Source organism: Pongo abelii, chromosome 21 (genome assembly GCF_028885655.2).
Source record: "Pongo abelii isolate AG06213 chromosome 21, NHGRI_mPonAbe1-v2.0_pri, whole genome shotgun sequence".
In the NCBI taxonomy this organism is placed as follows: domain Eukaryota; kingdom Metazoa; phylum Chordata; class Mammalia; order Primates; family Hominidae; genus Pongo; species Pongo abelii.
This window is the reverse complement of record NC_072006.2, coordinates 31,761,607-31,785,432: the sequence shown is the minus strand read 5'-3', so window position 1 is coordinate 31,785,432 and position 23,826 is coordinate 31,761,607. Positions and strand designations below refer to the sequence as shown.

At 49.4% G+C, this 23,826-nt stretch overlaps 2 protein-coding genes across 3 annotated transcripts in view; one reads left to right on the top strand and one right to left on the bottom strand.

Annotated features, from left to right (window-relative positions):
- Nucleotides 1-10,891, top strand: part of ATRN (attractin) — a 172,210-nt gene extending 161,319 nt beyond the window's left edge. Inside the window, exons 28-29 of the mRNA XM_024238860.3 lie at nucleotides 3,982-4,096; nucleotides 6,479-10,891. Coding sequence (XP_024094628.1) covers nucleotides 3,982-4,096; nucleotides 6,479-6,603 — 240 coding nt within the window. The 3' untranslated portion in view covers nucleotides 6,604-10,891. The remainder of the gene's footprint in view (nucleotides 1-3,981; nucleotides 4,097-6,478) is intronic.
- Nucleotides 10,892-18,733: 7,842 nt separating this feature from the next.
- GFRA4 (GDNF family receptor alpha 4) lies at nucleotides 18,734-22,896 on the bottom strand. 2 transcript variants are annotated; one of them, XM_024239101.2, is made up of 6 exons: nucleotides 22,848-22,896; nucleotides 20,439-20,784; nucleotides 20,244-20,353; nucleotides 20,011-20,145; nucleotides 19,645-19,736; nucleotides 18,734-19,476 (listed from the first exon to the last, which is right to left on the bottom strand). In XM_024239101.2, the coding sequence occupies exons 1-6, from the start codon at nucleotides 22,894-22,896 to the stop codon at nucleotides 19,396-19,398; spliced, it is 813 nt and encodes a 270-aa protein (XP_024094869.1). In that variant the 3' UTR covers nucleotides 18,734-19,395. The 2 variants fall into 2 exon arrangements, with proteins under 2 accessions (XP_024094869.1, XP_024094868.1); XM_024239100.2 differs by having other exon boundaries at nucleotides 18,792-19,476; nucleotides 20,011-20,157; nucleotides 20,245-20,784.
- Between the last annotated feature and the right edge of the window lie 930 nt (nucleotides 22,897-23,826).

The window sequence follows — 23,826 nt, the reverse complement described above, 5'->3', positions numbered from 1 at the left end:
AAGAACCAAATGGAACTTCTAGAAATGAAAAATATACTTGTTGAAATTTTTTTAATAAATAAACTCAATTTACATGTTAAACAGCATATCAGACATAAGAGAGAATTTACGAAGTGGAAGATGAATCTGAAAAAAGTACACAGAATGCAGCTCAGAGAGACAAGGAGATAGAAAGTACAATAGATACTAAGAATATGGAGGATAGAATGAGAAGATCCAACTCATATATTTCCAGAATCCCAGAACAAAGGAGAGGCAATATTCAGAGATGATAGCTTTCCAGAACTGATGGAAAACATGAATATACAGATTCCAGAAGCAAAACATATTGTAAGCATGATTAAAGAAAGAAAGGGAAGGCAGGAAGGAAAGAAAACAAGTTGGATTTCTCATAATGAAATTGTATAACTCCAAAGACAAAGAGAACATCTTAAAATCAGCCAGAGAAAAAGTATCACATATAACGTGGAGAAACTGGAACATTAGTGCACTGTTGATGGAAGTATAAAGTGATGGAGCCACTGTGGAAAACAGTACCACTATTCCCCCCAGAATTAAAAATAGAATTATATATAATCTGGCAATCTGGGTTTATACATAGAAGAACTGAAAGCAGAGTCTCAAAGACATATTTGAACATCAGTGTTCTTGGCAGCATTATTCACAGTAGCCAAAAAGTGGAAGCAGCCCAAGTGTCCATGGATAGATGAATGGATAAGCACAATGTGGTCTATGCATCCAATGGAATGTTATCCAGCCTTCCAAAGGAAGCAAATTCTGACCCATGCTACGATATGATGAACCTTGAAGACATGCTAAGTGAAATACTCCAGTAACAAAAAAATAAACATTGTATGATTACACTTTTAATATATACACTTGTAGTAGTCAAGCTCATAAAGACAGGAAGTAGAACAGTGGTTTGCCGGGGCTGGGAGGAGGGGAAAATGGGGAGTTAGTGTTTAATGGGTACAAAGTTTGAGTTTTACAAGATGAAAAGAGTTCTGGAGATGGATAGTAATGATGGTTGCACAACAATGTGAATATACTTAATACCACTGAACTGTACATTTTTAAATGGTCAAGATGGTAAATGTTATGTGTATTTTACCGCAATTTTTGTTAAAAATGGGAAAAGAGGCCGGGTGTGGTGGCTCACACCTGTAATCCAAGCACTTTGGGAGGCCGAGGCAGGCGGATCACTTGAGGTCAGGAGTTCAAGACCAGCCTGGCCAACATGGTGAAACCCCATCTCTACTAAAAATACAGAAATTAGCCAGGCATGATGGCACACATCTGTAATCCCAGCTACTTGGGAGGCTGAGGCATGAGAATCATTTGAACCTAGAAGGCGGAGTTTGCAGTGAGCTGAGATTGCGCCACTGTACTCCAGCCTGGGCGACAAAGCAAGACTCTATCGCAAAAAAAAAAAAAAAAAAAAAAAGGGAAAAGATCACCTGCAAAGGAATGACAGACTGACCGCCGACTTCTCAGAAGTCAGAAGACAGTGGGAAAATGTCTCTGAAGTACTGAAAGAAACCTCCCAACCTAGAATAGTGTGCCCAGTAAGCACCTTCCGAGAACAAGGATGAAATAAAGATACCTTCAAATTAGAATAAAAATTGGGAATTTGCCACCAGCAGACCTGCACAAAAGAAATGTCTGAAGGATGTGCTAAAATGAAGGAAAATTACGCCCAGGAGGATAGACTAAAGTGTAAGAAAGAATAGTGAGTAAATAAAAGTATAATCATATATAGAAATCTAAACAAACATTATCCTGGTAAAATAATATTTTTGGGATTAAAAAATAGACAAGCCTAAAGTATTGAACAACATGATATATGTCAGCAGCATATGACACAGTTAGTTCTCCTTAAAACATTTTCTTGATTTTCTTCCAGGACACCACACACTTGCCTTCTAGCTGTTCTTGCTCAGTGGTCTTTGCTCAATCCTCTTCATCTTTTGACAGTGGTGTGCATCAGGCCCTGTCTTTGTCCCCTTCTTTGTCTTTTACACCCACCTCTTCAGTGATCTTCACTATCACAGGTTTAAGCACCATGATCCTCTCACCTAGACTGCTCCCATGAGCCTCCAACACAAACGTCAGTTGCCTGCTCAGTGTCCCCACTTGGATATTTTAACATGGCCATGGCCAAACTGAGCTTTGGATGTTTATTTCTCAGACTTGCTCCTCTGACCTACCTTCCGCCTTTCAGCACGTAACACCTCCATCACCCTAGTTGCTCAGGCCAAAATTGTGGAATTGTTCTTGACTCATTCTTGATGTCATGTTCTCATTGGACAGCCAATCTATCAGCAAATCTTGACTCCATATTCAAAAATGTTTCCCAGCCACTGTGTCCCACCTCTGCCACTATTCCCACTTGCTCTAGGCCACCGCTGTCTCTCGCCTGGATTCTTGCAGTTACTTCGTAACTGATCTCCCTGCCTCTGCCATTCACCCATCTAGTCAGTTCCTTATGCCACAGCAGAGTGGTACTGGAAATTATTTTCTTCAACCAAATTGAAGAAACTGATGACATTTGTGGGTATAGTCAGCAGAATTCTAAAGGTGGCCCTCAAGATTTCCATCCCATGTTTATTCAGTCACCCACTACTCTAGGTACTGCTAGAGGGATTTTGCAGACGTAATGAAACAAGGGAGTTGACTTTAAGATACAGAAAGTTTCTCTGGCTGGTGGCAGAAAGAGGAAGCCAGAGAGATTGGAAACATGAGAAGGATTTGACACACCATCCCTGGTTTAGAGATGGAGTGGCCACAGAAGTTTTTTTGTTTTTGTGAGACAGAGTCTGGCTGTGTCACCCACACTGGAGTGCAGTGGCATGATCATGGCTCACTGTAGCCTCAAACGCTTGGGCTCAAGGGATCCTCCCTCCTGGGTCTCCCAAAGTGCTGGGATTACAGGTGTGAGCCACTGCGTAAGCCCTGAATGCATTTCAAAGCAGAGTCTTCCCCAGAGTCTCCAGATAAGAGTCCCATCCAGCTGACAACTTGACTTCAGCCTGGGAGACCTCAGGAGATAGCTGATAATTCCCCAGAACTCATGGAAGACATGAACAGACCTGTCTCTCTCAGCAGAGAACCCTACAGAGCTTGCTGGGACTTCTGACCTCTAAAGCTGTGAGATAATAAGTGGGTGTTGTTTTAAGCAACTAAGTTTGCAGTAGTTTGTTACACTAATATAAGCTGGGTGCGGTAGGTCACACCTTTAATCCCCACACTTTAGGAGGCTGAGGTGGGAGGATTGCTTGAGCCCAGGAGTTCAAGACCTGCCTGGACAACATAGTAAGACCCCATTTTTATTCTTTAAAAAAAAAAAAAGAAAGAAAAGAAAAAGAGAAGAAACTAATATAGGGGACAGATCTCATCTAAAGGCTGCAACAGAAGATGAAGACATATTTTCCAGAGCCAAATGCATCCAGAGAGTAGACAAAGAATCTACTTGGTCAGCCACCCAGCTTTTACAAGCTTTTACATCCAGCAGGCTTGTCTACTTAGTGTCTAAAGGACAGACAAAATAGAATGTTTTTTAAGTCTCCATGATATCTGCATCTGTGTTTGAGCCAGGTATGCAGAACTATCTGACAAATCTACCAAGCACTCACCACTGCCATTCCTGTGACCTACAATTATGAGTTAGAATTTCAAATCGAGCCAAAGTACAGCATCCAGAAGAAACCCACTTGGCGTGGCCCCTTCCCTACAGTTCAAGCAGCCCTCTGGAAGGGGAATGTGAGACCTCAGTGGAAGGTAGCAAACAGTACCACCCGTGTCGCTGGTGCTCAGAGAATACTGTTAGCTCTCTCCTGCCCTTTTTCGTTATCTTAAAAACTGCAATGTACCTTTTTTATGTACCTAAAATTGATGGTTCTTATAAGCACAAATGACCGTTAAGTTGTCCGTGTACATTAAGGCTTGCGTATCACTTAAGGTAATTTTGTTTTCTTCCGCCAGACTGTTCCCAAACCCATTGCACTGGAGCCATGTTTTGGCAACAAAGCCGCTGTCCTCTCTGTGTTTGTGAGGCTCCCTCGAGGCCTGGGTGGCATCCCTCCTCCTGGGCAGTCAGGTGAGTAGATGCGGTCCAGCGAAAGACACCTTCTAAGCATGTGAGGGAGCTAAGCATGGGATACTTCCCTTTCCTAGAGAACAAGGTTATAAAGGTGATAACCAACAGTGCCTGCCCATGCCATGGCAAGGATTCAGTGAGATAACCCATTTTCACCTATATGCCCAAAATTATTTTCCCGAGGTCATCATCCCTTCCTGGGGGGACGTCCCGGGACCTCCTCACCGTTCTGGCCTCCCCAGCCTCTCAGTGCTCGTGGATGCCTCTGACCACACCTGCCTTTGCTGTCGGAGTTTCTGGTCCCCCTTTGCCTCTGCTGCTCTTTCCCTGTCTCTTTTGCCCTGTCCTGCCCCTGAATCTGGGTGTGCTCCCTTCACCTTGCATGTTCTCCCTCAGTTGCCGTCTCCACTCCACAATTTCAGCCGTCTCCCCTGGGCTGGTGTTTCTTCAATTGGTATTTCTAGCCCTCCTGCATTTCTTTTGCTTTTTCACTGTTTTAATTATAAGGCACAAACACAACGATAACATAAAGGAAACGTCTGAAAATCCACGCACAGTTCTGCTATCCCACAACCCACCAATTTTCATTGTTCTGTGTTCTTTCCAGCCCTGGCCAGCAATTTAGTTGAAATGATTGTATAGATCTAATTTTTATTCTGCTTTTTTCATATAACTATCTTAAACATTTTTATAGCCTACTACATAATATTTTACCAATGCATGTGACACTTCTCCATCAAATATATGAATTATGATTATATAAACTCCTATTTTGAAGACAGAAAATATGGAATACAGTTTTGAAAGTATCTCACTTAATTACAGAGTGCTTTGGAGGATGCCTCAATGTGATCATTTTAGACAGCTTTCAGTTGAGATGATTCTGGAGTCAGGGTTACCTTAGCCAGAGAGAACCGTGTGTCTGGTGGAAAGGCTGCCCCAGGATACTGGTCCAGGCCCTGAGCTCCACTGTCCCTTCAGTGCACCCTCAGACACAGAAGATCCTCCAGCCCAGCTTTAGAATGGTTAGGATATACAGTATCTTCACGAGGGAGGCCTTTTGGCATGGCTCGGCCAGGATTCACTGTCTTCATCTCACCTAGGGATTCCTGTGAGTTGAGCCCCTAACTCGGCCTTGCCTGTGTTGAGGACAGGACAACTCTCTCATCTGTCACTCAAGTGCCACCACCCAGCCCAGCAAACAGTGGCTAGTGCTCCCTGAGGGCAGGGTGGCGGCTGGGGTGGCAAGGTGACAGGTGTGCAGCCCTGTAGCCTTTCCTGCTCCAGCCTTTGCCTGACATGCCCCAACCACCCGAAACACCTAATAAAGATCTGCTCAATGCTTGAGACCCACCCAACAGTGGAGCCGTCCTTGCTGCCCCTTCTGTACCCCCTGTTTTAAGTGGTGCCCTTCTCTAGACTCCCACAGCATTCCCCACTGTGCGCCAGGCACTTACAGCTGTCTACCCCCACCCCCACTCCCCTTCACAGGCTCAACAAGGCAAGTAACACGCTCCACTAACACAGCTCCTGGCAGGTCTCAGCAGAGCTCCAAGCCTGCGCTGGCCATTTCCCACGTGTATTAGGAATCCAGCTCCCCCAGAACCGTGCCTTCCCTAATGGATGTCAGATTACTCCGTTACCAATACAGGAAGGAAAATGGGATTGCAAGTCCCCAAAGCAAAGTGGGCAGCGGGGCAGTGATGAGCATAAAGGGTAGTTGCTATTGACCATTTGTTGCTGCGTGCCAGGTACTAAGACTTTATGTTAGTTCACTCATTGACTCTTCACACTAGCCCTGTATTATTATTATCCCCATTTTACAAATGAGGAAACTGAGGCACAGGGAGGTTAAAGAACCTTGCTTATTCCAAAGCCTGGCCCCAGAGCCTGCCCTGCCTGTATCGTGGTATGGAATGGAAGTGACTAATGCTGACTGAGTGATAGGGGTGAATCTGAAACTCGTCATAAAGTGTGCTGCTGTTTCTTGGCTCCTTTTGGAGGAAGGCGGGAGAAATTGGGCACTTAGCACACGTCTACAATCTCATTTATATGTTCCCACCACCAAGCAGAGCACTGTGCTTGGTTGATGTGCTGAAAAGCAAACTACACCTTTTGTGTAAAAAGTAGGGAAAGGAGAAGAATATGTACATACAAATTAGTGAAAGCGTTTACCCAGATGGAGGGGAAGGCGGAGGGAGCGTCGGGGTGGAAGGAAGACTTTTCCTTGTGTATGTGTACCTTTTGGGGGGTTTTTTGTTGTGGTTTTTTGGTTTGTTTGTTTTGCACCATGGGATTGAAAAATAAATGTTTAAATTATTTTTTAAAACAAAATAAAAGCCTGCTGCTCCCAACATATGTTCTCTCTGTGGTTCTCCCAAGGTCTTGCTGTGGCCAGCGCCCTGGTGGACATTTCTCAGCAGATGCCGATAGTGTACAAGGAGAAGTCAGGAGCCGTGAGAAACCGGAAGCAGCAGCCCCCTGCACAGCCTGGGACCTGCATCTGATGCTGGGGCCAGGGACTCTCCCGCGCACGAGCTAGTGAGTGGCACACCAGAGCCATCTGCAGGGAAGGGCATGGCGGGGAAATGGCTGTGCGGTGCGGGGCAGAAGACTGGAAACCCTCAAAGCATCTGACTCACCTGCATGATCACAAGCTTTCTTTGACGGTTTCTCCCATCCATGTTCCAGCATCTAACCTTTTACTTTTGCATAGGAAATACTTGATTTAATTACAGGTCCAGGGATGAGCTGACGGTTGCTGGAGGAGGCCGGTGTAGAGCCAGTGAGAGAACTAGGAATGACACTCAGGTTCACTGTGGAAAACTGTTCTTGGGACTGTCTCAACTGTGCAAAAAACAAAAGATGGAGTGTTTACAAGTAGACGTTCGTCATCAGTTGTTCTTGAACATGGTCTTTTAAAAACTAGTCAGATGAATTAACTTGTTTTCATCTGAAGCCTGCTATCTTTTTTAAAAGATGTGCTATTTATTCTTGCACGATTTAGGCAATTATCTCTCTTCCAGGGAGTACCTTTTTTTCTAGTTGAGAATTAATAATGGTCCATCTCTTTTGATCATATCAAGCTAGGATAGAAGGGGGGCTATTTTAAATGTCAAGGTCAGCAGTGTTACTTTGAATGTAAACTGGTATAATAGGTAGTTTTCTATAGCAACTTGATTAATTTAGTCTTAATCCATTTGAAACTCTCTCTTCCTTTCTCTCTGCCTGTCCCTCTCCTTCTCCATCTCACCCTCCCTCTCTCACACATACACACACAAACACATACACACAACACTAAGTGCCTAGACTTTAAATAGATCTAGCAATTGGAAAGTTAGTAAGCCTAAGTTTTTACATAATTGCATTCCTACATTCTTGTAAAATTTAAATAGCTACCATTGGCAATCTGCTTTTTTTCTGAAATCTGATTTGCAGCCAGGAAAGAATTTTCTCACCCAAGGAACGTTTGATCTAGCAGCAGGGATGAGAGGAAAGCAGAAATGAATGAACTGTGAAAGCTCCTGTTTTTATTATCAAAAAGGACGCTGTCAAGAAGGCGCCCCCTGCCCCCACCCCTGTGTCACCTAGGCCTGATAAGTGATCAGAGGAAAGGACTCATTCATGTCACGTTTCCTTGAGCAGAAAAGAGCACTGAGAACACTTGGGACCCCTGGATCAGAGAGCAGCTGTGTGTCCTGCAGCCTCCTCTGAACTTGTGGTTCATTCTCAGGCTGGGGTGGACTCAGATGTCCCTGACAAAGGGACAGCCTCCCATTGTCAGGCAGAAGCTGCCCAAAGCCTGGAGAAGGACCCGTTTGCCCTCTTTCCCCCAGGAGGGGCTCGACCCACCCACCCTCCCTCTCAGACCAAGGTGGTGGCTGTGAGGAGGGCAGCAAATGCTGACAAGGATGAAAAGCACATGGAAAAAAATGGACGAGGAGGGAAAACTCTGCCAAATGGAAAATGACCAAATTTAAGAGGGTGGGACAGTCCCCTGCTGCTCTCCCAGAGGGCACTGCCTGGAAATTGTGTTTTCCCCATTTATGGTGCTCTGTATTCTGGCATTATGCAGCAGCCTCCCAGAAGCTCTCTTCTGCTTCAAAACCTGGGATCTCTGGCATTACCCTATTGGGATGGACCGCAGGACAGCAATGCTCGAGTTTGTGAATTTGGAGAGATACTCAAAAGAGCTAAAACTGCGGCATTTTACCTTTAAATGCAGTGCCTAGAGAATTTTGTCTCTTCCCCAACACTAACCCCACTCCCATGAAGAATTGCCTGGAAAGATGTTTTCAAGGAATTTGAACCATAAAACACTATCTGATGCATAAAACACCTCTACTTTGAGACTCACCTCTCATAAAGCTTCTTTTTCACATTACTGTTAAAGAGCAGACGTTCTAGAAAAGACCTCTCCTCTCATGAGTTTCCCCATCCCTGCTACAGAACACAGCACCCATGGCGCCTGCAGTGGACTGGCCCCTTAATTCCCACAGGCCCCCCCCACCCCCGCCCCCGGCAAGGCAAAAGGGAGGCCCCTGGGCATTGTCCTCCTACAGGGAAGATCCTCTTTGTTTGTTCAAAGGACCAGTTTTCCTAGGCCAAAGAAGTCTCTTCCCCGTGTTAGTCCTATGCCTTGAAATATCATGCACCATGACCTACAGCCATCTGGTTATGTCTTATTTTTTTCCTAAAAGATAATGTTTATTTTTAAAAAGGAAGGAAGGAGCAAGTGAAGTTTCATTCTGCTCCAGCGGTGGGGAAGCCGCTGAATCCACCTGCTTCTCCTTTGCAACCAACAGCAAACAGCTTTCTCCGGCCTCAGGGCAGAAAAAGGGAATGGCAGGGAGTAAGAGGCGCTGGGCTCGGAGCCTGTTACCAAGAAGGAATTGGTTGTCATCTGGCAATGTTGCGCGTCACAAGAGAGCCTGTATATAAATTAAAATAGTCAAGACAACACTGACCTTGCACTTGTACATAACTATACAGTAGTGTCCAGAATGTTCAGACATTCGGAGTGTACATAAAACAGAAAAAATCTTCATGTATTTTTATTAAATATAACAATGTCTGAGTTTCACCTAAGATGTTTTTGTGCCATATGCTGGATATCCAGGTTCTCGCCAGGCCCCGATACGTGAATAACAAACCCAAGAAATGCATCCCCATTGTGTGATGTGTTCAGATGCATCTGGCACCAATTAGGTATTTCTTAAAACAGGACTCATCTGTCAGAGTGCATATGAAAAATCAGGCAGGGAATCGAAACGACAGCGCTTGAGGAGACTCAGGAAGCAGAGGCGTCCCTGCCGCTGCCCTTGGCCCTGCAAGCACATTATGACCCTTTCTGGCAGCCTCTTAGTACTCTGGGTAGTGAGAGATGACCAGTCTTGTCCTGAGAAATGTTTCTCTCAGTCTTTAAGTTCAAAGACTAATCTGTGGCAATCAGACTTTCCAAAAGGGGGTTCTTCATTTTTTGTAGTTTTGTCTAAATTTTTAATGACCATTTCCTGGAATCAGTTTATTATACTGAAAACTGGGGGTGGGAGTAGGGAGCTAGTTTGTTGATAAATAGTTCCCATTTCCCCGTGGAGAATTCGACATACCCTGGACTCCTGTGTGCCTCCTGCCATCCCTGCACACAGCCTGGGGAGAAGCTTGTGCCTCCCCATGTGGAGAGAAGGCAACCCCAGATCCCCTGAGCTAACCCGGAGGAAAGGCAGTCCTGGACAGAAGACTGTCAGCAGAAGGAAAGTACTGGACTACCCGTGGGTAAGGCCTGCCATTCAAGACTGGAGACACCTGGGAAATAAAAAGAGCAGGGCACTGCCGGTGGGGAGAGGCATTTTACCTTCCAGTGTAAATCCTGCTCCTTTGATTTAATGGGGTGTACTGGGACCAGGGGCTGATTCACTTCCTTGGGAGATGGTGGTGTTTTCATGAACATCTTTGATCCTTCCATTTCATTTATTCATCCATCCATTCAACAAGTATTTGCTAAACACTAACCTAAGCTAATGCTAGGGTAGTGACTGAGATGTAAAAATACATTTTAGAATTAAAACAAAATCCAAGTCCTCACACCCCTGTCATCCCAGGAGATCTTTCCTTGTGGTGGTTTCTGTGAGAATTGGCCATCCTGAGGACACAGCCATGACGGCAGAGGCCTCCTGGCCTCAGGGCATGCCCTGCCTACTTTCTGAAATGTTTACCCCATTGACCAAACTTGGCTCCAGCCACTGCGGTGGTTTCTAGATAGCCGGGCCCGCCAAGAGACATTGCCCCTTGATGAGAGTCAAACACCCTGCCTACAAGGAGATGTTTTGAAGTGGAGAGGAAAATTGGCGCCTTATCTTTTAAAGGCAATAATGGAATTGACTTTCAGTAACTGAATTTGTGCACAAAACATTCTAAACACTAGTGAAGCCTGTTTCGTTGAACTAATTCTGGCTCTGGAAATGTTTTTGTTTTATAGTTATTTACGATTTCGTTTGTTTGGATTCAAGCTTAGTTTGTTAATATGTATAATTTAGCATCTATTACACTCATGTAAATATGGAGTAAGTATTGTAAACTATTTCATTGCTGGGGATTGTGGGTGTTATACATACATTTAGGACTGCAATTTTTTGGTATTTTTTGTATTGTAAAATAACAGCTAATTTAAGCAGGAACAAGAGAACTAAGGGAGGTCTGTGCATTTTAAACACAAATGTGAAGAACTTGTATATAAACAAAAGTAAATACTATAATACAAACTTCCTTCTGAAATAAAAGTAGATCTGGTAAAAATGTGGCTTTTGTTCAGAGTGTTTCATTTTGATTTTGCATTGTTTTGCCTATATTTACATTTTGGTCATTAGAACCTTAAGGAAAAAAAAAGCGTTTACCAGTTTTCAGACTGCCTCAGAGGGAGCACTTGACAGTTATGGAGGTGAGAGTGGAAACCCCTGGCAGGTACCTCAGACACCCCTCCAGGTAGCTTGTGAGCCACAGACCTTCCACGACAGCCTTTGTGTGCCTACAGGGCAGCTGGGCCCGTGGGGGCAGGAACAGATCTGAGCAGTGAGGTATGGACAGCCGTCTCACTCCTCCACTAACCACGCCACTGTCTCCAGTGGTGCTGTTATCCTTCCACTTTGCGCTCTCCTCATAGGCTCCTGAATGTCCCTCTAGGTTGTCTCCAAACTGCTGAATCTCAGGTGTGCTGACAGGTCTCAACCATGGCCAGTGTTTTCCTTGGCTCAGGTCTGGCTTAGGGAGGGAAATGGCTGGACTAGTGGCCGTGAACAAGTTGAGAAGGACCTTGAGACTCTTCCAGGGAGGGTCATGAGAGTCACCAACAGTGACAGGATAGAAACCCTGTGATTTGGTGGTACTGTGGCAGAGACAATGCTGTGTTTACCAAACCTACTGGGCCCACAGCTCATTATTTCCCAGCCTCCCTGCAGTTAGGTTGGGACCAAGCTAAGTAAGCCATGGCCAAGGAAAGGTTGGAAGAAGTGATGGGCACCAATTCCAAACTTGGCACACAAATGCTCCCACAGGGGACTCTTCTAGGGGCCACATGTTAAAGACACTGGAGGGACTGTGGGTCCCTGAGTCACCCCTTAGAGGCCGGCCACCTGATCAGTAAGAGCTTTGCTGGCCTTTGCATCACTGGAAAGCAGACTCACTCTACTGATCCACTGAGATTTGGGGCTTTGTTACACTGGTTAGCTTTTCTTACTCTCACTAATACACAGATCAGCACTTTGAAGTGCAGTGCACCTGTAACCAAACCCTGAAGTACATGGCACTGGCTCAGCGTGTGGCCAGGTGGTGAGCAGTGAGAAGACAGTGCAGCTGACAGGACAACTGAGGTCCCTGCCAGGCGGAGCAGAACATCTGGTAAGGCTGTTTCACTCGGTAACTCGGAAAGCAAACTCCATGTCTGCTGACTTTTTGACTTGAGGGGAATAAACAACAACAACAACAACAAATATGTGTTGATTGTTACTGGCTGCTTTTGGCGAGGCATCACAAGAAAAAGTTTACTTCAAGAAAGAATTAGCCAGTTTAGAAGCAGAAGGGAAAAGGGTGGAAAGATGTCAACCAGGGCCTTGCAATTCTGGAAAAGCCAACTGCTTCTAGTCTCCAGCCAGTAAGAGGTGCAGGTGAGCAACAAAGGCCCTATGAGACTTAGTTGAATACAGTGACTGGGCCTCGTGGTGACCATCCAGTGAAGGGTGTGGTCTTCCCACTGGAGCCTGGAAACTGCAAAGCCACCAACTTGAGGGAGGGGCACATGGTTAAGGAAGCAAAGAAAAAGCTGACATGAGAACTGTTTCCAGGAACAAACCACGAGTGTAGTCACTGACCCTGGACCTGCCTGGAAATAAAGATGTAGTAAGTTTAAGAAACCATTAGCAAAGCCTTAAAAAAAAAAAACAAAAAACGGCGGCGATTGAGGAAGTCTTAAATCCACCTTCAGGCAGGAAGATGGTTGTGAAAGCTGTGTCCAGTGAGAGCTTTACAGGCTCAGATGTGGGCCCAAGAGCAGAACTGGGCCTGAGCGAGGACTGCCCCCAGCCCAGGACAGGGCCCAGCAGGATTGCAAAAACACCGCAGAGCAGCAATTGCTGCATCTGCACCTGTGCCTTCCTGGGTAGGAGGGCCTAGGAGGGTGTCCTGTCTGTTCTCATCACTACCTGCTGGGTGTGAGATGGATTAAGTTGTCTTGTTAATTCAGGATTGTGGACTTCAAAGAGCCACCTGAGGGAGGCTGCATCACCTGGAGGTCTGGGCGGGGTGTGACCTTGTATTGTCCCCCTAGGAGAGGGTGCCTGTGACTCATGTAGGAGAGGAAGCACAAAACTGGTTTTGGTGATCAGAATAGCAAACTGGGCCAGATGCTTACCACACATTTCCTCTTCCTGAGTCCACAGCTTCGACTGCATGGCCTGGGCCCGTGGCATCTGGGTAGAGCCTTGGGACCAGCCCTCACCAATGATGTGTCATTTCAAGGCCATTCACAGTGACAGTGTCTCCTCCACTGTCTCCATCAACCTTGAAGGCTTATGTTGAAGATGGTAATACAACAGGATTGAAGGAGACTGGGTCCCTGAATGGCTTTGTGGAACAGAGCACTATAGGCCAAAGGTAGTAGAATTAGGTATCTTGTTTTACCCTGCTTAAGTGAATTAATTAATTCTCTAGATTTATTCACCTAGTTATTCAACAAATTTTTATTGAGCACATCAGGGCTAGGGCATTGTGTCAGGATCAGAGATTTTGCAATGAACAAAACAGAAAACTCCATGTCCTTCAGGGGAGTTGATAATAAAATGTCAGATAAGCTGTATGAAGAAAGGTAAAAGTAGGGTTAGAGGTAGAAAGTGCTGGGGGGATTGCTACTTAACGTAGTGTGGCTAGGGGAAGCCATTCTGCTAAGGTGACAGCTGACAGCTGAGCAGAGCGATGAGTGGAGGGGGCAGGAAGGAATGTGGAGGTCTGGGAGAAGAGCATTCCAAACAGGGATGGCAGGTGCAGAGGCCCTGAGGGGGAAGCATGCCTGGTAGGCCTGCTGGATATTTCTGAGAATGAAAAAGTCTGTTCCCAGTTGTTTGTGTGGAGAACCTAACCCAGTTATAAACACAAAGTACTTGAGAGCTGGTTTAATATACAGCCAGCTTTCCAGCAATGCAACTACTGTGTACATCAAGGGAAAACTGAACTTCGTTTTCCTTAAAACTTATCACCAGCTGGTCATCATTTTGACAAATTCTGTCAACAACAGCAGTGTCATTCCTGGCATCTGTATGGGTCGTGTCTGAACAGACACATGCCCTGCAGCCCTGCAGGTACCGACTGTATAACAAGAATTCCCTTCCACCCTGTGTCCTGGAAACAAGAAAGCGATTAGACCGGAAGATCCCAATGGTGTCTCAAATGTGCTGGACGGAGTTGCCAGGGCCCACTGGCATGCCCTGTAAGCCTTCCCTTCCACATTTGGTTCCTGCCCCTTGAAGACTCCATTTCTGAGTTTGTGTGTGTTTTACTTTCTAGTGTGTGTCCTCATCTTAATTTTTCTCTCTCTCTCCTGCCTTGAACTGAAGGTTCACTTGGGTGTGGAGAGACATGCCCCCAGCAGAGCAGCCTCCCAAGACGTCCTCCAACCCAGGGCTTCCCTGCAGCCCGGCAAGGCAGGGCCGTGCATTTCTGCTTCAGCTCACAAGCATGCCAGGCTCACTGGCAAGCTGCTGTCTGGTTGAGGGACTGCTTCTAAAGCCCTGCACAGCCCCTGTCCTCCTGGCCCTCTGGAAATTTCACCAACCCGTGTCCACATTTCATGCAAAAATGAGCTGGTTCTGTGAGTATGGCCCGGCCTGACTCGCTTGGTGGGCGGTGAGTGGTTTCCACTTCAACCTTGCAACTAATCACTGGGCTCCACACCAGGATGGGCATTCATGAGCCGTGAAGTTTCCAGCAATAAATCCATGGATGCTTCCAGCACCTGCCTTTTTGCATCACCCCCACTCCCAGCCACCTGCCAGGCAACAGGTAACAGAGACCCAGTCACGGGAGGGTAGTGTAGGGGCAGGACTGCAGTCTCCCAAAGCCCATGCACAAAAGCGACAGCTCCCTGGCAGGACAAGGAGGCTGACATTCAGATGTGGAGGAACAAGGCATGACCCATTCCCAGTCATAGGGGCCACAGCTGGACTCAGCCTTGAGGCTTGGCCAGACTTAACACCGTGTATAAACCAGGACCTTTTTAGGTAGAAGTAATGGAAGCCAAACTCTAATGATCTTAGACAGTGCTATTAGTCTCCCGGGGCTGCCAGAACAAATTACCACAACTTCAGTGTCTTGAAACAAGAGAAACTGATTCTCACAGTACTGGAGACCAGAAGTCTGAAATGCAGGTGTTGCCAGGGCTGTAGTCTCTCTGGAGGCTCTAGGGGAATCTGTGCCTACCTCCTCCAGCTTCCAGTGGCTCCTGACATTCCTTGGCTTGTGGCTGCATCACCCCAATCCCTATCTCTGTCTTCCCCTGGTCTTTTGCTCAAAATGTCTGTGTTTAGTTTCCCTCTAGACACCTCTGCATCGCTCTCATAAGATGCAGAGGTGCGACATATAGGCGTTGAGAGCCCACTCGGATAATCCGGGATAAGCTTCTCTCAAGATCTATAACTTGGCTGGGCACAGCGTCTCACGCCTGTAATCCCAGCACTTCGGGAGGCCAAGGCGGGAGGTTCACTTGAGGTCAGGAGTTGGAGACCAGCCTGGGCAACATGAGGAGACCCTCTCTCTACTAAAAATAGCCAGGCATGGTGGCACACACCTGTGGTCCCAGCTACTCAGGAGGCTGAGGTAGGAGGATTGCTTGAGCCTGGGAGTTTGAGGCTGCAGTGGGCTATGACTGCACCACTGAATTCCAGCTTGGGTGACAGAGTGAGACTGTCGAAAAAAAAAAAAAAAACATAAAACATAACTTAATCACATCTCTTGCCACAGAAAGTAATACTCTTTTGCCTACATATAAGGTAATATTTACAGGATCCAGGGATTAGGATGTGGACATATCTTTGGGACCACTGACAGCCATGAAGCAATCTGATAATTTTCAAATAGGTTCTGTCCTTTTTATCTTTCCAATCTTTTGGAAAGCATATGCCTATATTTTTAATCCACAATTCTATTTTTATTTGAGGTCATTTCATTTCTGGTTTTTATTTATTTTTTATTGAGACAGGGTCTCACTCTGTCACTCAGGCTGGAATATACTAGCACAATCATGGCTCACTGCAGCCAACTTCTGGGCTGAAGTGATCATCCAGCCTCAGCCTCCTGAGTAGCTGGAACTACAGACACACATCACCATGCCCGGCTGATTCATTTTTTAATTTTTTCTAGAGACAGGCTCTGTGTTGCCCAGGCTGGTTTCAAACTCCTGGCCCCATGCAAACCTCCAGCTTCGGCCTCCCAATGTGCTGGGATTATAGGAGTAAGCCGCCTTACCCAGCTTCCAGTTTTGTTTTGTTTTGTTTGAGACAGAGTCACGCTCTGTCACCAGGCTCAAGTGCAGTGGCACGATCTCGGCTCACTGCAACCTCTGCGTTCCGGGTTCAAGTGATTCTCCTGCCTCAGCCTCCTAAGTAGCTGGGATTACAGGCATGCACCACCATGCCTGGCTAAATTTTTGTATTTTTAGTAGAGATGGGGTTTCACCATGTTGGTGAACACAAAGTATTTGAGAGCTGGTTTAACATACAGCCAGTTTTCCAGAAATGCAACTACTGTGTACATCAAGGGAAAACTGAACTTTGTTTTCCTTAAAACTTATCACCAGTTGGTCATCATTTTGACAAATTCTGTCAACAACAGCAATGTCATTCCTGGCACCTGTATTGGTCACATCTGAACAGACACACGCCCTGCAGCCCTGCAGATACCTGGCTGTATAACACGCCTAGCAAGAATTCCCTTCCACCCTGTGTCCCGGAAACAAGAAAGTGATTGTGATCGGCTCACCTCAGCCTCCCAAAGTGCTGGGATTACAGGTGTGAGCCACTGCACCCGGCTTCCTCCAGTTTTTTTTTTTTTTCAATGTTTATATTTTACTCTAATTAACTGAGTCAAAAATGGAGAATAGTTGAACACATTTTCATGTAAGGCTAATCAATTAGCCAATATTTAATTCTGCATTTGGGTTACCATGCCATTGTGGTTAGCGGGGCAAGGTGATGAGCCCTGTCTCAATGCACACACCCCGCCTCTCCCCAGCCCACTTACAGGTGTCCATTCCCACGCAGGTGTGCGTGCCTTAGAGTATTCCCTCTTCTTGTGAGAATGGGCTGGACTCAGCTTCACTACCCAACAACTCGTTTTTTTCCTTTGGGAAACTGTCCTTCCCGTTCCATGTAACCATCGTGGGCTGAGATCACTCACCAAGCTACAGGAAGAGGCCCATTACCCATGCTGGGCCCATCAGGGTTCTGCCTGGGACAGTCCATAAATGCTAGAAGAGAGAGGTACCTTTCCCTACTGAGGCTGCTAAAAGGAGACACTGCAAACTGGGGCTACTGGTGGCAGTCTTACGCTCTCAGTGAAAGCCTGCCTGGCTGCAGGGGAAACCAATGCACAGACCAGCAGGGGCAACATCATTTGAACCCCTGGAGACAGCCATGCCTGAAGCCCGCATGGCTCAGGCACATGCTCAAGCCACTCTGATTTGTTTGTTACAGTCAAGAGAGTCCTTGGCCGGGCACAGTGGCTCACGCCTGTAATCCCAGCACTTTGGGAGGCCGAGGCAGGCGGATCACCTGAGGTCAGGAGTTCAAGACCAGCCTGACCAACATGGTGAAACCTCGTTTCTACTAAAAATACAAAAATTAGCCGGGCATGGTGGCATGTCCCTGTAATCCCAGTTATTCGGGAGGCTGAGGTGGGAGAATCGCTTGAACCTGGGAGGTGGAGGTTGCAGTCAGCCAAGATTGCACCACTGCACTCCAGGCTAGGTAACAAAGCGAGGCTCTGTCTCAAAAAAAGAGAGTCCTGAGTGAAGCTGAGAGGCTGGTGGACAGCTGCCAGCAAGTAGTGTTTGTGGGTCTGATGTGAGCTGCTAAGTCCACACCTGATCTCAGAGCTGGTAGCTCTTTTTCCAATCAGGATAGCTCCAGGCCTGAGTTTTGGTGTGGTCTGTACCTAACCGCTGTGTCTTAGGTCAGGATCTCTAGAAGCCAAGCCCAAGACAGGAGTTCTCAAATGCCATGATTTACAGAGGGAATGCCTTCGGGGGAACCTGCCAGTGAGGAGAGCAGGAGGAGGCAGGCAGGGGCGGGAGCTGAGCCAGGTGGGGGTCCCAGCTGGAGTCTAGCCTCAGCTTGACCCCACAGGGGCTCTGGAGCAGGAACAGCACACCGCATTGTCCCTTGAGGCAGTCACTGGCTGCAGTTGCCTCTGGGAGCAGAGTAAAAGTGGACAGGCATTTCTGGGAGTGCAATTCCCTACAGAAGGGGACAGCTCTGAGCTGTGTTACCAGCCACCATTCCCAGGGGTTGGGGGATGCGCTGCACTGGCCCAGAGAGGTCTCTGAGCAAGGCCCCCACAACCTCCACTTCAACCTCCTGCCAAACCTCAAGCAGATTGAGGAGCTGCTAGAGACACAGGAACTCTTTCCTCATCAGGAGTCTCCAAGCTTTGGAGGAAGAAAGAGGCAGGCAGGAGGCGGGAGGATCGTTTCACCCCAGGGGTTCAGGGCTGCAGTGGACTACGATCATGCCACTGCACTACTGCCTGGTGACAGAGTGAGACCCTGTCTCAAAAACAAACAGACAAAAAAATCCAATGCTCTTAGCATCTGCTGGGTCCACACTGGGCAGTGTGTGACATGGCCACAACCAGCTGCAAGGGAGGCTGGGAAACGCAGTTTCATTATCTGAGTACTAGTGGAGAAAGAAAGGAGAGAGGAAAGCAATGAAAATCCCTGCCACGAGGAGGTGAGAGCTGATTCATTTCAGCTTCCTTAGGTGAGGTGATGGGGCCCAGACAGGTTCTGAGGCCACTGGAGGTCACACAGGCCAGCAGGGATACACCCAGTGGCAGACCCTGGTCTCCAGGCTCCCAGGACACAGACCACATAAAAGCAAGGTCAGTCTCAGCACACAGATTTAATAAGCACTGTATGTTATTCCTACAGCTGCAGGAAACCAGGGGGAAGATGGCCACAGGGCCAATGCCAGGCAGGGCACAGGGTGGGGCCCATCAAGCAGCATATGAGAAACAGGAAAGACTCTGCCAGCATGGTCATGGTGCATAGGTGGCTACAATGGTGGGTAATGCCCAGTTGGGAGGATGCGGTGTTAGAAAGGGTCTTGTCCGATGGATTCCTTAGGGAGTTATATGCTTGGGAGGCTGATATAATTTCCTAGAATTCTCGGATTCTGGATGGTCTCTGACCTGCTCGAGGGTATCTGGGTCTCCAGAAAGGTCTCAGCTACAAAAGTGACCCTCTCCTGACCCCACCTTGTGGGAGACCCCAATGGTCTCAAGGTCTGTGGCTAAAGGGACCTACAACCAAGATGCCTCCTGACAGGGAGACCGGGGGCTTTGCAGTCGGGCCCCAGCCTACATCCCTTGCCCCAGGGGATGGCACACAGGGTGTCCAAACCTACAAAGGGCAGCGGGGTGAAAGCACCAGGGCCGGCTTGGGGGGTAAGCCAGTCCCTTCTCAAGGGGCCAGTAGGCCACAGAGGCGGCTCGGGCAGGCAGAGTGGGGTAGCTGGGTGTGCTGTCCGAGGTCGCTGTTGTAGTCAGAGCAGGGCCGGGAGAGCCAGGACAGGAAGTATGGAGAGCAGGGAGCGTCTCTCCAGGGCCCTGCATGTGGAGGACACCTTGGGGGTGGGAACCAAGTGCAGACTTGAGGCAAAATCCTGTCTCTGCCCTCAGCCTGCACCCCCACCCCAGGCCCTTCATGCCTCCACCCAGGCCCACCAGGCACGGAAGGGTGTGAAGGTGACAGTGGGGGAGGTGCCAGCTCACCCTCCCCTCCCTGCACCTACCTGCAGGAGGCTGTGCTCCGGGTCTCCCTGGGGGTTCAGCTGGTCCAGCAGGACTGGGGGCCACCCGCTGGCAAAGGCCTGAATGGCACCATCTATGGAGGGAGGGGTCCAGGGTGGACTTGGCTGAGAAACCCTAGCACAGGGCCCAGCACAGGCGACAAAGTGAAAGACCTCCTGCTGCAAAGACTGGCTCCTTGGACGGAAGGTGTGTGGTGAGGAATAACAAAATAATAAGGACAGCCGTGACAGTGACTCAACTGTACAGTCTTCCATTCTCCCCTCTAAAATAGCTCCCAGCCAGGCGGCTTGGGAGTGGGCAGTAAGCGCCGCCCCAACTCCCGCTCCACTCTCGTCCGGGCCCCTCACCCAAGCAGCGGTTCCTTGTAAAGAGCCCCCGGAAGGCTTCGCAGTCCTCACGCCGGTTCCCGCTGGCTCCGCAGTCGCACCAGGGCGCCACGCGCGCGCTCACGTTGTCCACGTAGTTAGGGGTGACGGCGGTGCCTGCGGGGACCCAAAGGGCGAGGTCATCGGCCCACCCAGGCGGAGATATCCCCTGGAGAGCCCCCGCCCGCGCCCGGATCCCGACCGGCCGCGCGTACCCACTAGGCCTGCGTAGGCGCGCAGGCAGCGGGCGCGCTGGTCCAGCAGGCAGCCGTCGGGGGCGCTGGGCGCTGGGGTGCATGAGACCTGAAAGGCCAGGAGGCGAGGCCTGCGCGGCGGGAGGGCGGTAAGCGGGAGAGAGGCCCCGTCCCCACCCTCGCCACTGCCCCGCCCCCGCCCCCGCCCGCGCGCACCTGCAGACCCGGCTGCGCTCGCAGAAGTTTAAAGGCTCAAGGCAGGAGGGCGGCGCGGGGCCGGGCCCCGAAAAGGCGCAGGAGGGCACGAAGGTCTGGCGCCGACGCTCGGCGCACGCGGGGCCCGCGCACGGGCAGAAGAGCAGTGCGTGGGTGAGCGCGGGCGGCCCGCGGGCGAAGAAGCGGCGCAGGGCCCGGCGGCAGCGGGCGCGGGGACAGCCCCCCTGCGCGGCCCGGCCCAGGCACTGCGCCACGTACTCTGAGCGCAAACGCTGGCACCGCGCGTCCGCCGTGCAGGCTTCGGCCGCGTCCACACATCGGTTCCCTCCGACCGAGCTCACCGACCCTGGGAAAGGGGCGAGCAGGCTGTAGGTCTCAGTGCGCCCCGCATGCACACTTCACCCAGCCCATCCATGCCCCTGGAAGGTCGGGGACACTGAAAACCCGAGAAGGCACAGAGTGTGGCCCAAAGGCGGGGCCGACTGGCACTGATCCGCTCTCCGTCGTGGGGATAGGCAGCGGCGGGCTCTGGAGGGCTCTGCAACACGTCAGGGATGGAGAGGGAGCATCGAGGCTGAGCCAGGCCTTCCCCAGAAGCTGAAGCCCCTCCTTCCCAGGCATCACCACCATTCCCAGAACGGCCACGCCCGTCCAAAGACGGGTCCAGGGGCTCCTCCTACACTAACGGGCACTACCTGACGGGGGAACAATGAGGCTTTCTGAGGATCTGGCCAATGGAGACTTTAAAACCAGAGATGGCATAGAAGACAGTGGCTGCTCCTAGTCTCTTAATGACAGGCTGTGACGCCATACCTTTCCTCCTCTACCCCCTCCACCTCGCCCCTTATCCCCCACCATGGAGACCCTTTGGGTGGGTCTATTGATTTCTGTTTCTCCCTCTTTCCTGACCTCCTGCTCCTCCTCCTGCCGCCTGCATCGGTGTCTCCCCTTTCCAGCCCTTCCTGATGCTCCCTTGAGTCGAGGTCATCCTGCCCCATCGGGACTGGCTTCCTCCAGCCCCTCCACCCTCCATCAGCCAGGGAAGAGAGGATTCATGCAAGAGCTCTGGCCACTGAAGAACCCACTGAGTCCTGGTTGCCAGGGTGTGGATTCAGAGAAGTCCCTGACGACACACCGCCAGGCTTTGTCTGGAGCCACATGACCCAAGGGTTCATCAGTGGTTTTAGTGACCAGGCCCCATGATAAGTGACACCCCGCGGGGGACAGAGAAGGTGTCTGGCACCACAGTCACACACCAGGGGTTGGGGAGACAGAGGGTGAGCTCTGCCCAGATGCCCACAGGCTATGTCTAAATAGAGCCAGGGTAACTGGAAGTTGGGACTTGGCAGCCCCTTCCCAGGATTTGAGTCACCAAAACCAGGCTAATCGAATGCCCCCCAGCCTCCACAAGTTCTCCAGTCTGGAGCATCTCATTCAGACTAGAAGCCTTTCTGGTGCCCAGCCTGAGTGGACGTACACAGCCTGGCCCCTCATCCATCTCCCTGTGTGTTTGTGCACAGGGGCTAGGGGGTGGTATCCCACCCCAAGGCTGGGAGCAGGGTGCCTCTCTGGCAATGGCTTTGTCTTTCAGGCCGTGGATTGGACTGCGTAGTGTGAGTGATTCCTGCTGTGACTTCAGCACCAGCCTCCGCAGGAAGGATGAACATAGGTCGAGGGCTTAGAATGGTCCCTGAGTGGAGGGGATAGACGGCAGCGGGATGAGTCCTCCCTTTCTCCCCTCCCCAAAGGGCACACTTTTCTCTCCTCTCACAGCCTTGCCAGACACATCCTCAGGTCTCAGCTGCACACACCAGCACCTGATATTGCCTAAGGGTTTGGACCAACCTCTGCCTGTTACTTACCTGTCACCCTTGCCCAGAACACCCTTACCCAGTCTCCACCCTCACAGCAGCTCATCTCAGCTGCAAGATCTCCTCCGCCTTAAACCTTTACCAGATTCCGCTTTCCACACTACACTCAGTAAAGTGACCCCTCCCTCCACAACATCCATGCAGGGAAGGAGCAGTCCAAGAAGGTGGAACAACAGATGAACAACACCGAAGATTCATGGCAAGGAATCTGTGCGATGGGTAGGAGGGCTGGGGCTGAGGGGAGGGTGAGAGAGTTGGGAGATGGCAGGCAATAGGCAAAAGTTCCTGGGGCAGAGGTGCCAAGGCTGGACTCGGGAGGGGGATGGCGGTGGTGGCTTGACTGGGCTGGGAGGCAAGGTGATCAGCACATAGTGGGGTCGATTGTCAGGTGTCCCCAAGCCCTGCACACAGGCCTCTCACTGGCAACCCTTCCTGTCGTTCAGCTTTTCTTAGAATCTCTTGCCCTCCCACCTTGTCACTAAGGAGCAGGGACAGAGAGGCCAGGGTTCGGGGTCCAGGGGAAGAGAGGGGCGCTCACCCAGTAACAGCAGCAGCAGCAGCAGCGCAGGCCCCAGGCAGCGGACCATGCTGGACCTTCAACAGAGAAGGATGGCAGGCAGAGCCCTAGTCTGATAGGCGCCCCTTTCCTAGTGCCTCTGGAGCAGGAGCACAGTGAAAACCCAGCTGTCTGCGCTGATACCCCTGGGAGGAGCCTTTGCTGCGGCAACTCCCCGCCCTCATTAAGTCTCCACCCCAGGCTGCACCTTCAGGTAAACCTGGGAGCCACGGGATTCAGCACCTGAATGTGCCTAGATGGACCCCAACACACTAGCCTTGCCACGCACACCCAGCAACACACAGACAACCACCCAGGGAGACCTGGTCTCTCCCATGCTAAACTAGGAACACTATGAAACATTTTTCTTTTCCTTTTTTATATAATTTTATTTTACACTTAAAAAATTTTTTTTGAATAGAGTTGGGGTCTCGCTCTATTGCCCAGGCTGGTCTTGAACTCCTGGGCTCAAACGATCCTCCCACCTCAGCCTCTCAAAGTGCTAGGATGACAGGTATGAGCCACCATGCCTGGCCTATTTTAAACTTCTTATTGTTGACTAATTTTTGACTTGCAGAAAAGTTGGAAAATGTAAGCATTTTCCTTACACCCTTCACCCAGCTTCCCCTAATGGTACATCTTACTTAATCATAGTCCAACCATTACAGCTAGGAAACTAACCTTGGTACAATCCTATTAACGAAACTGTAGACTGTTTTGCATTTCCCATTTTTCCACTAATGTCCTTTTTCTGTTCCAAGATCCATTCTAGATCTCACATCACAGTTGTCTCCTTATTCTCCTCAGTCTGGGAGTTCCTTCATCTTTCCTTATCTTTACCCTTGACACTTTTGAAGAATCCTGGCCAGTTATTTTGTAGAATGTTTCTCTTGAGTTGTCTGATGTTTTATTCTGATCAGAATGAGACACAGCATTGTTTTGACTAACCAAAAAGTTATTC

Coding starts and splice junctions, on each gene's coding strand:
- GFRA4 (XM_024239100.2), bottom strand. CDS start 22,896: ATGGTCCGCTGCCTGGGGCCTGCGCTGCTGCTGCTGCTGCTGTTACTG. Junction 20,158..20,244: donor GCGCCTACGCAGGCCTAGTG/GGTACGCGCGGC, acceptor ACCTCGCCCTTT/GGGTCCCCGCAGGCACCGCC. Junction 19,737..20,010: donor TACAAGGAACCGCTGCTTGG/GTGAGGGGCCCG, acceptor CTCCCTCCATAG/ATGGTGCCATTCAGGCCTTT.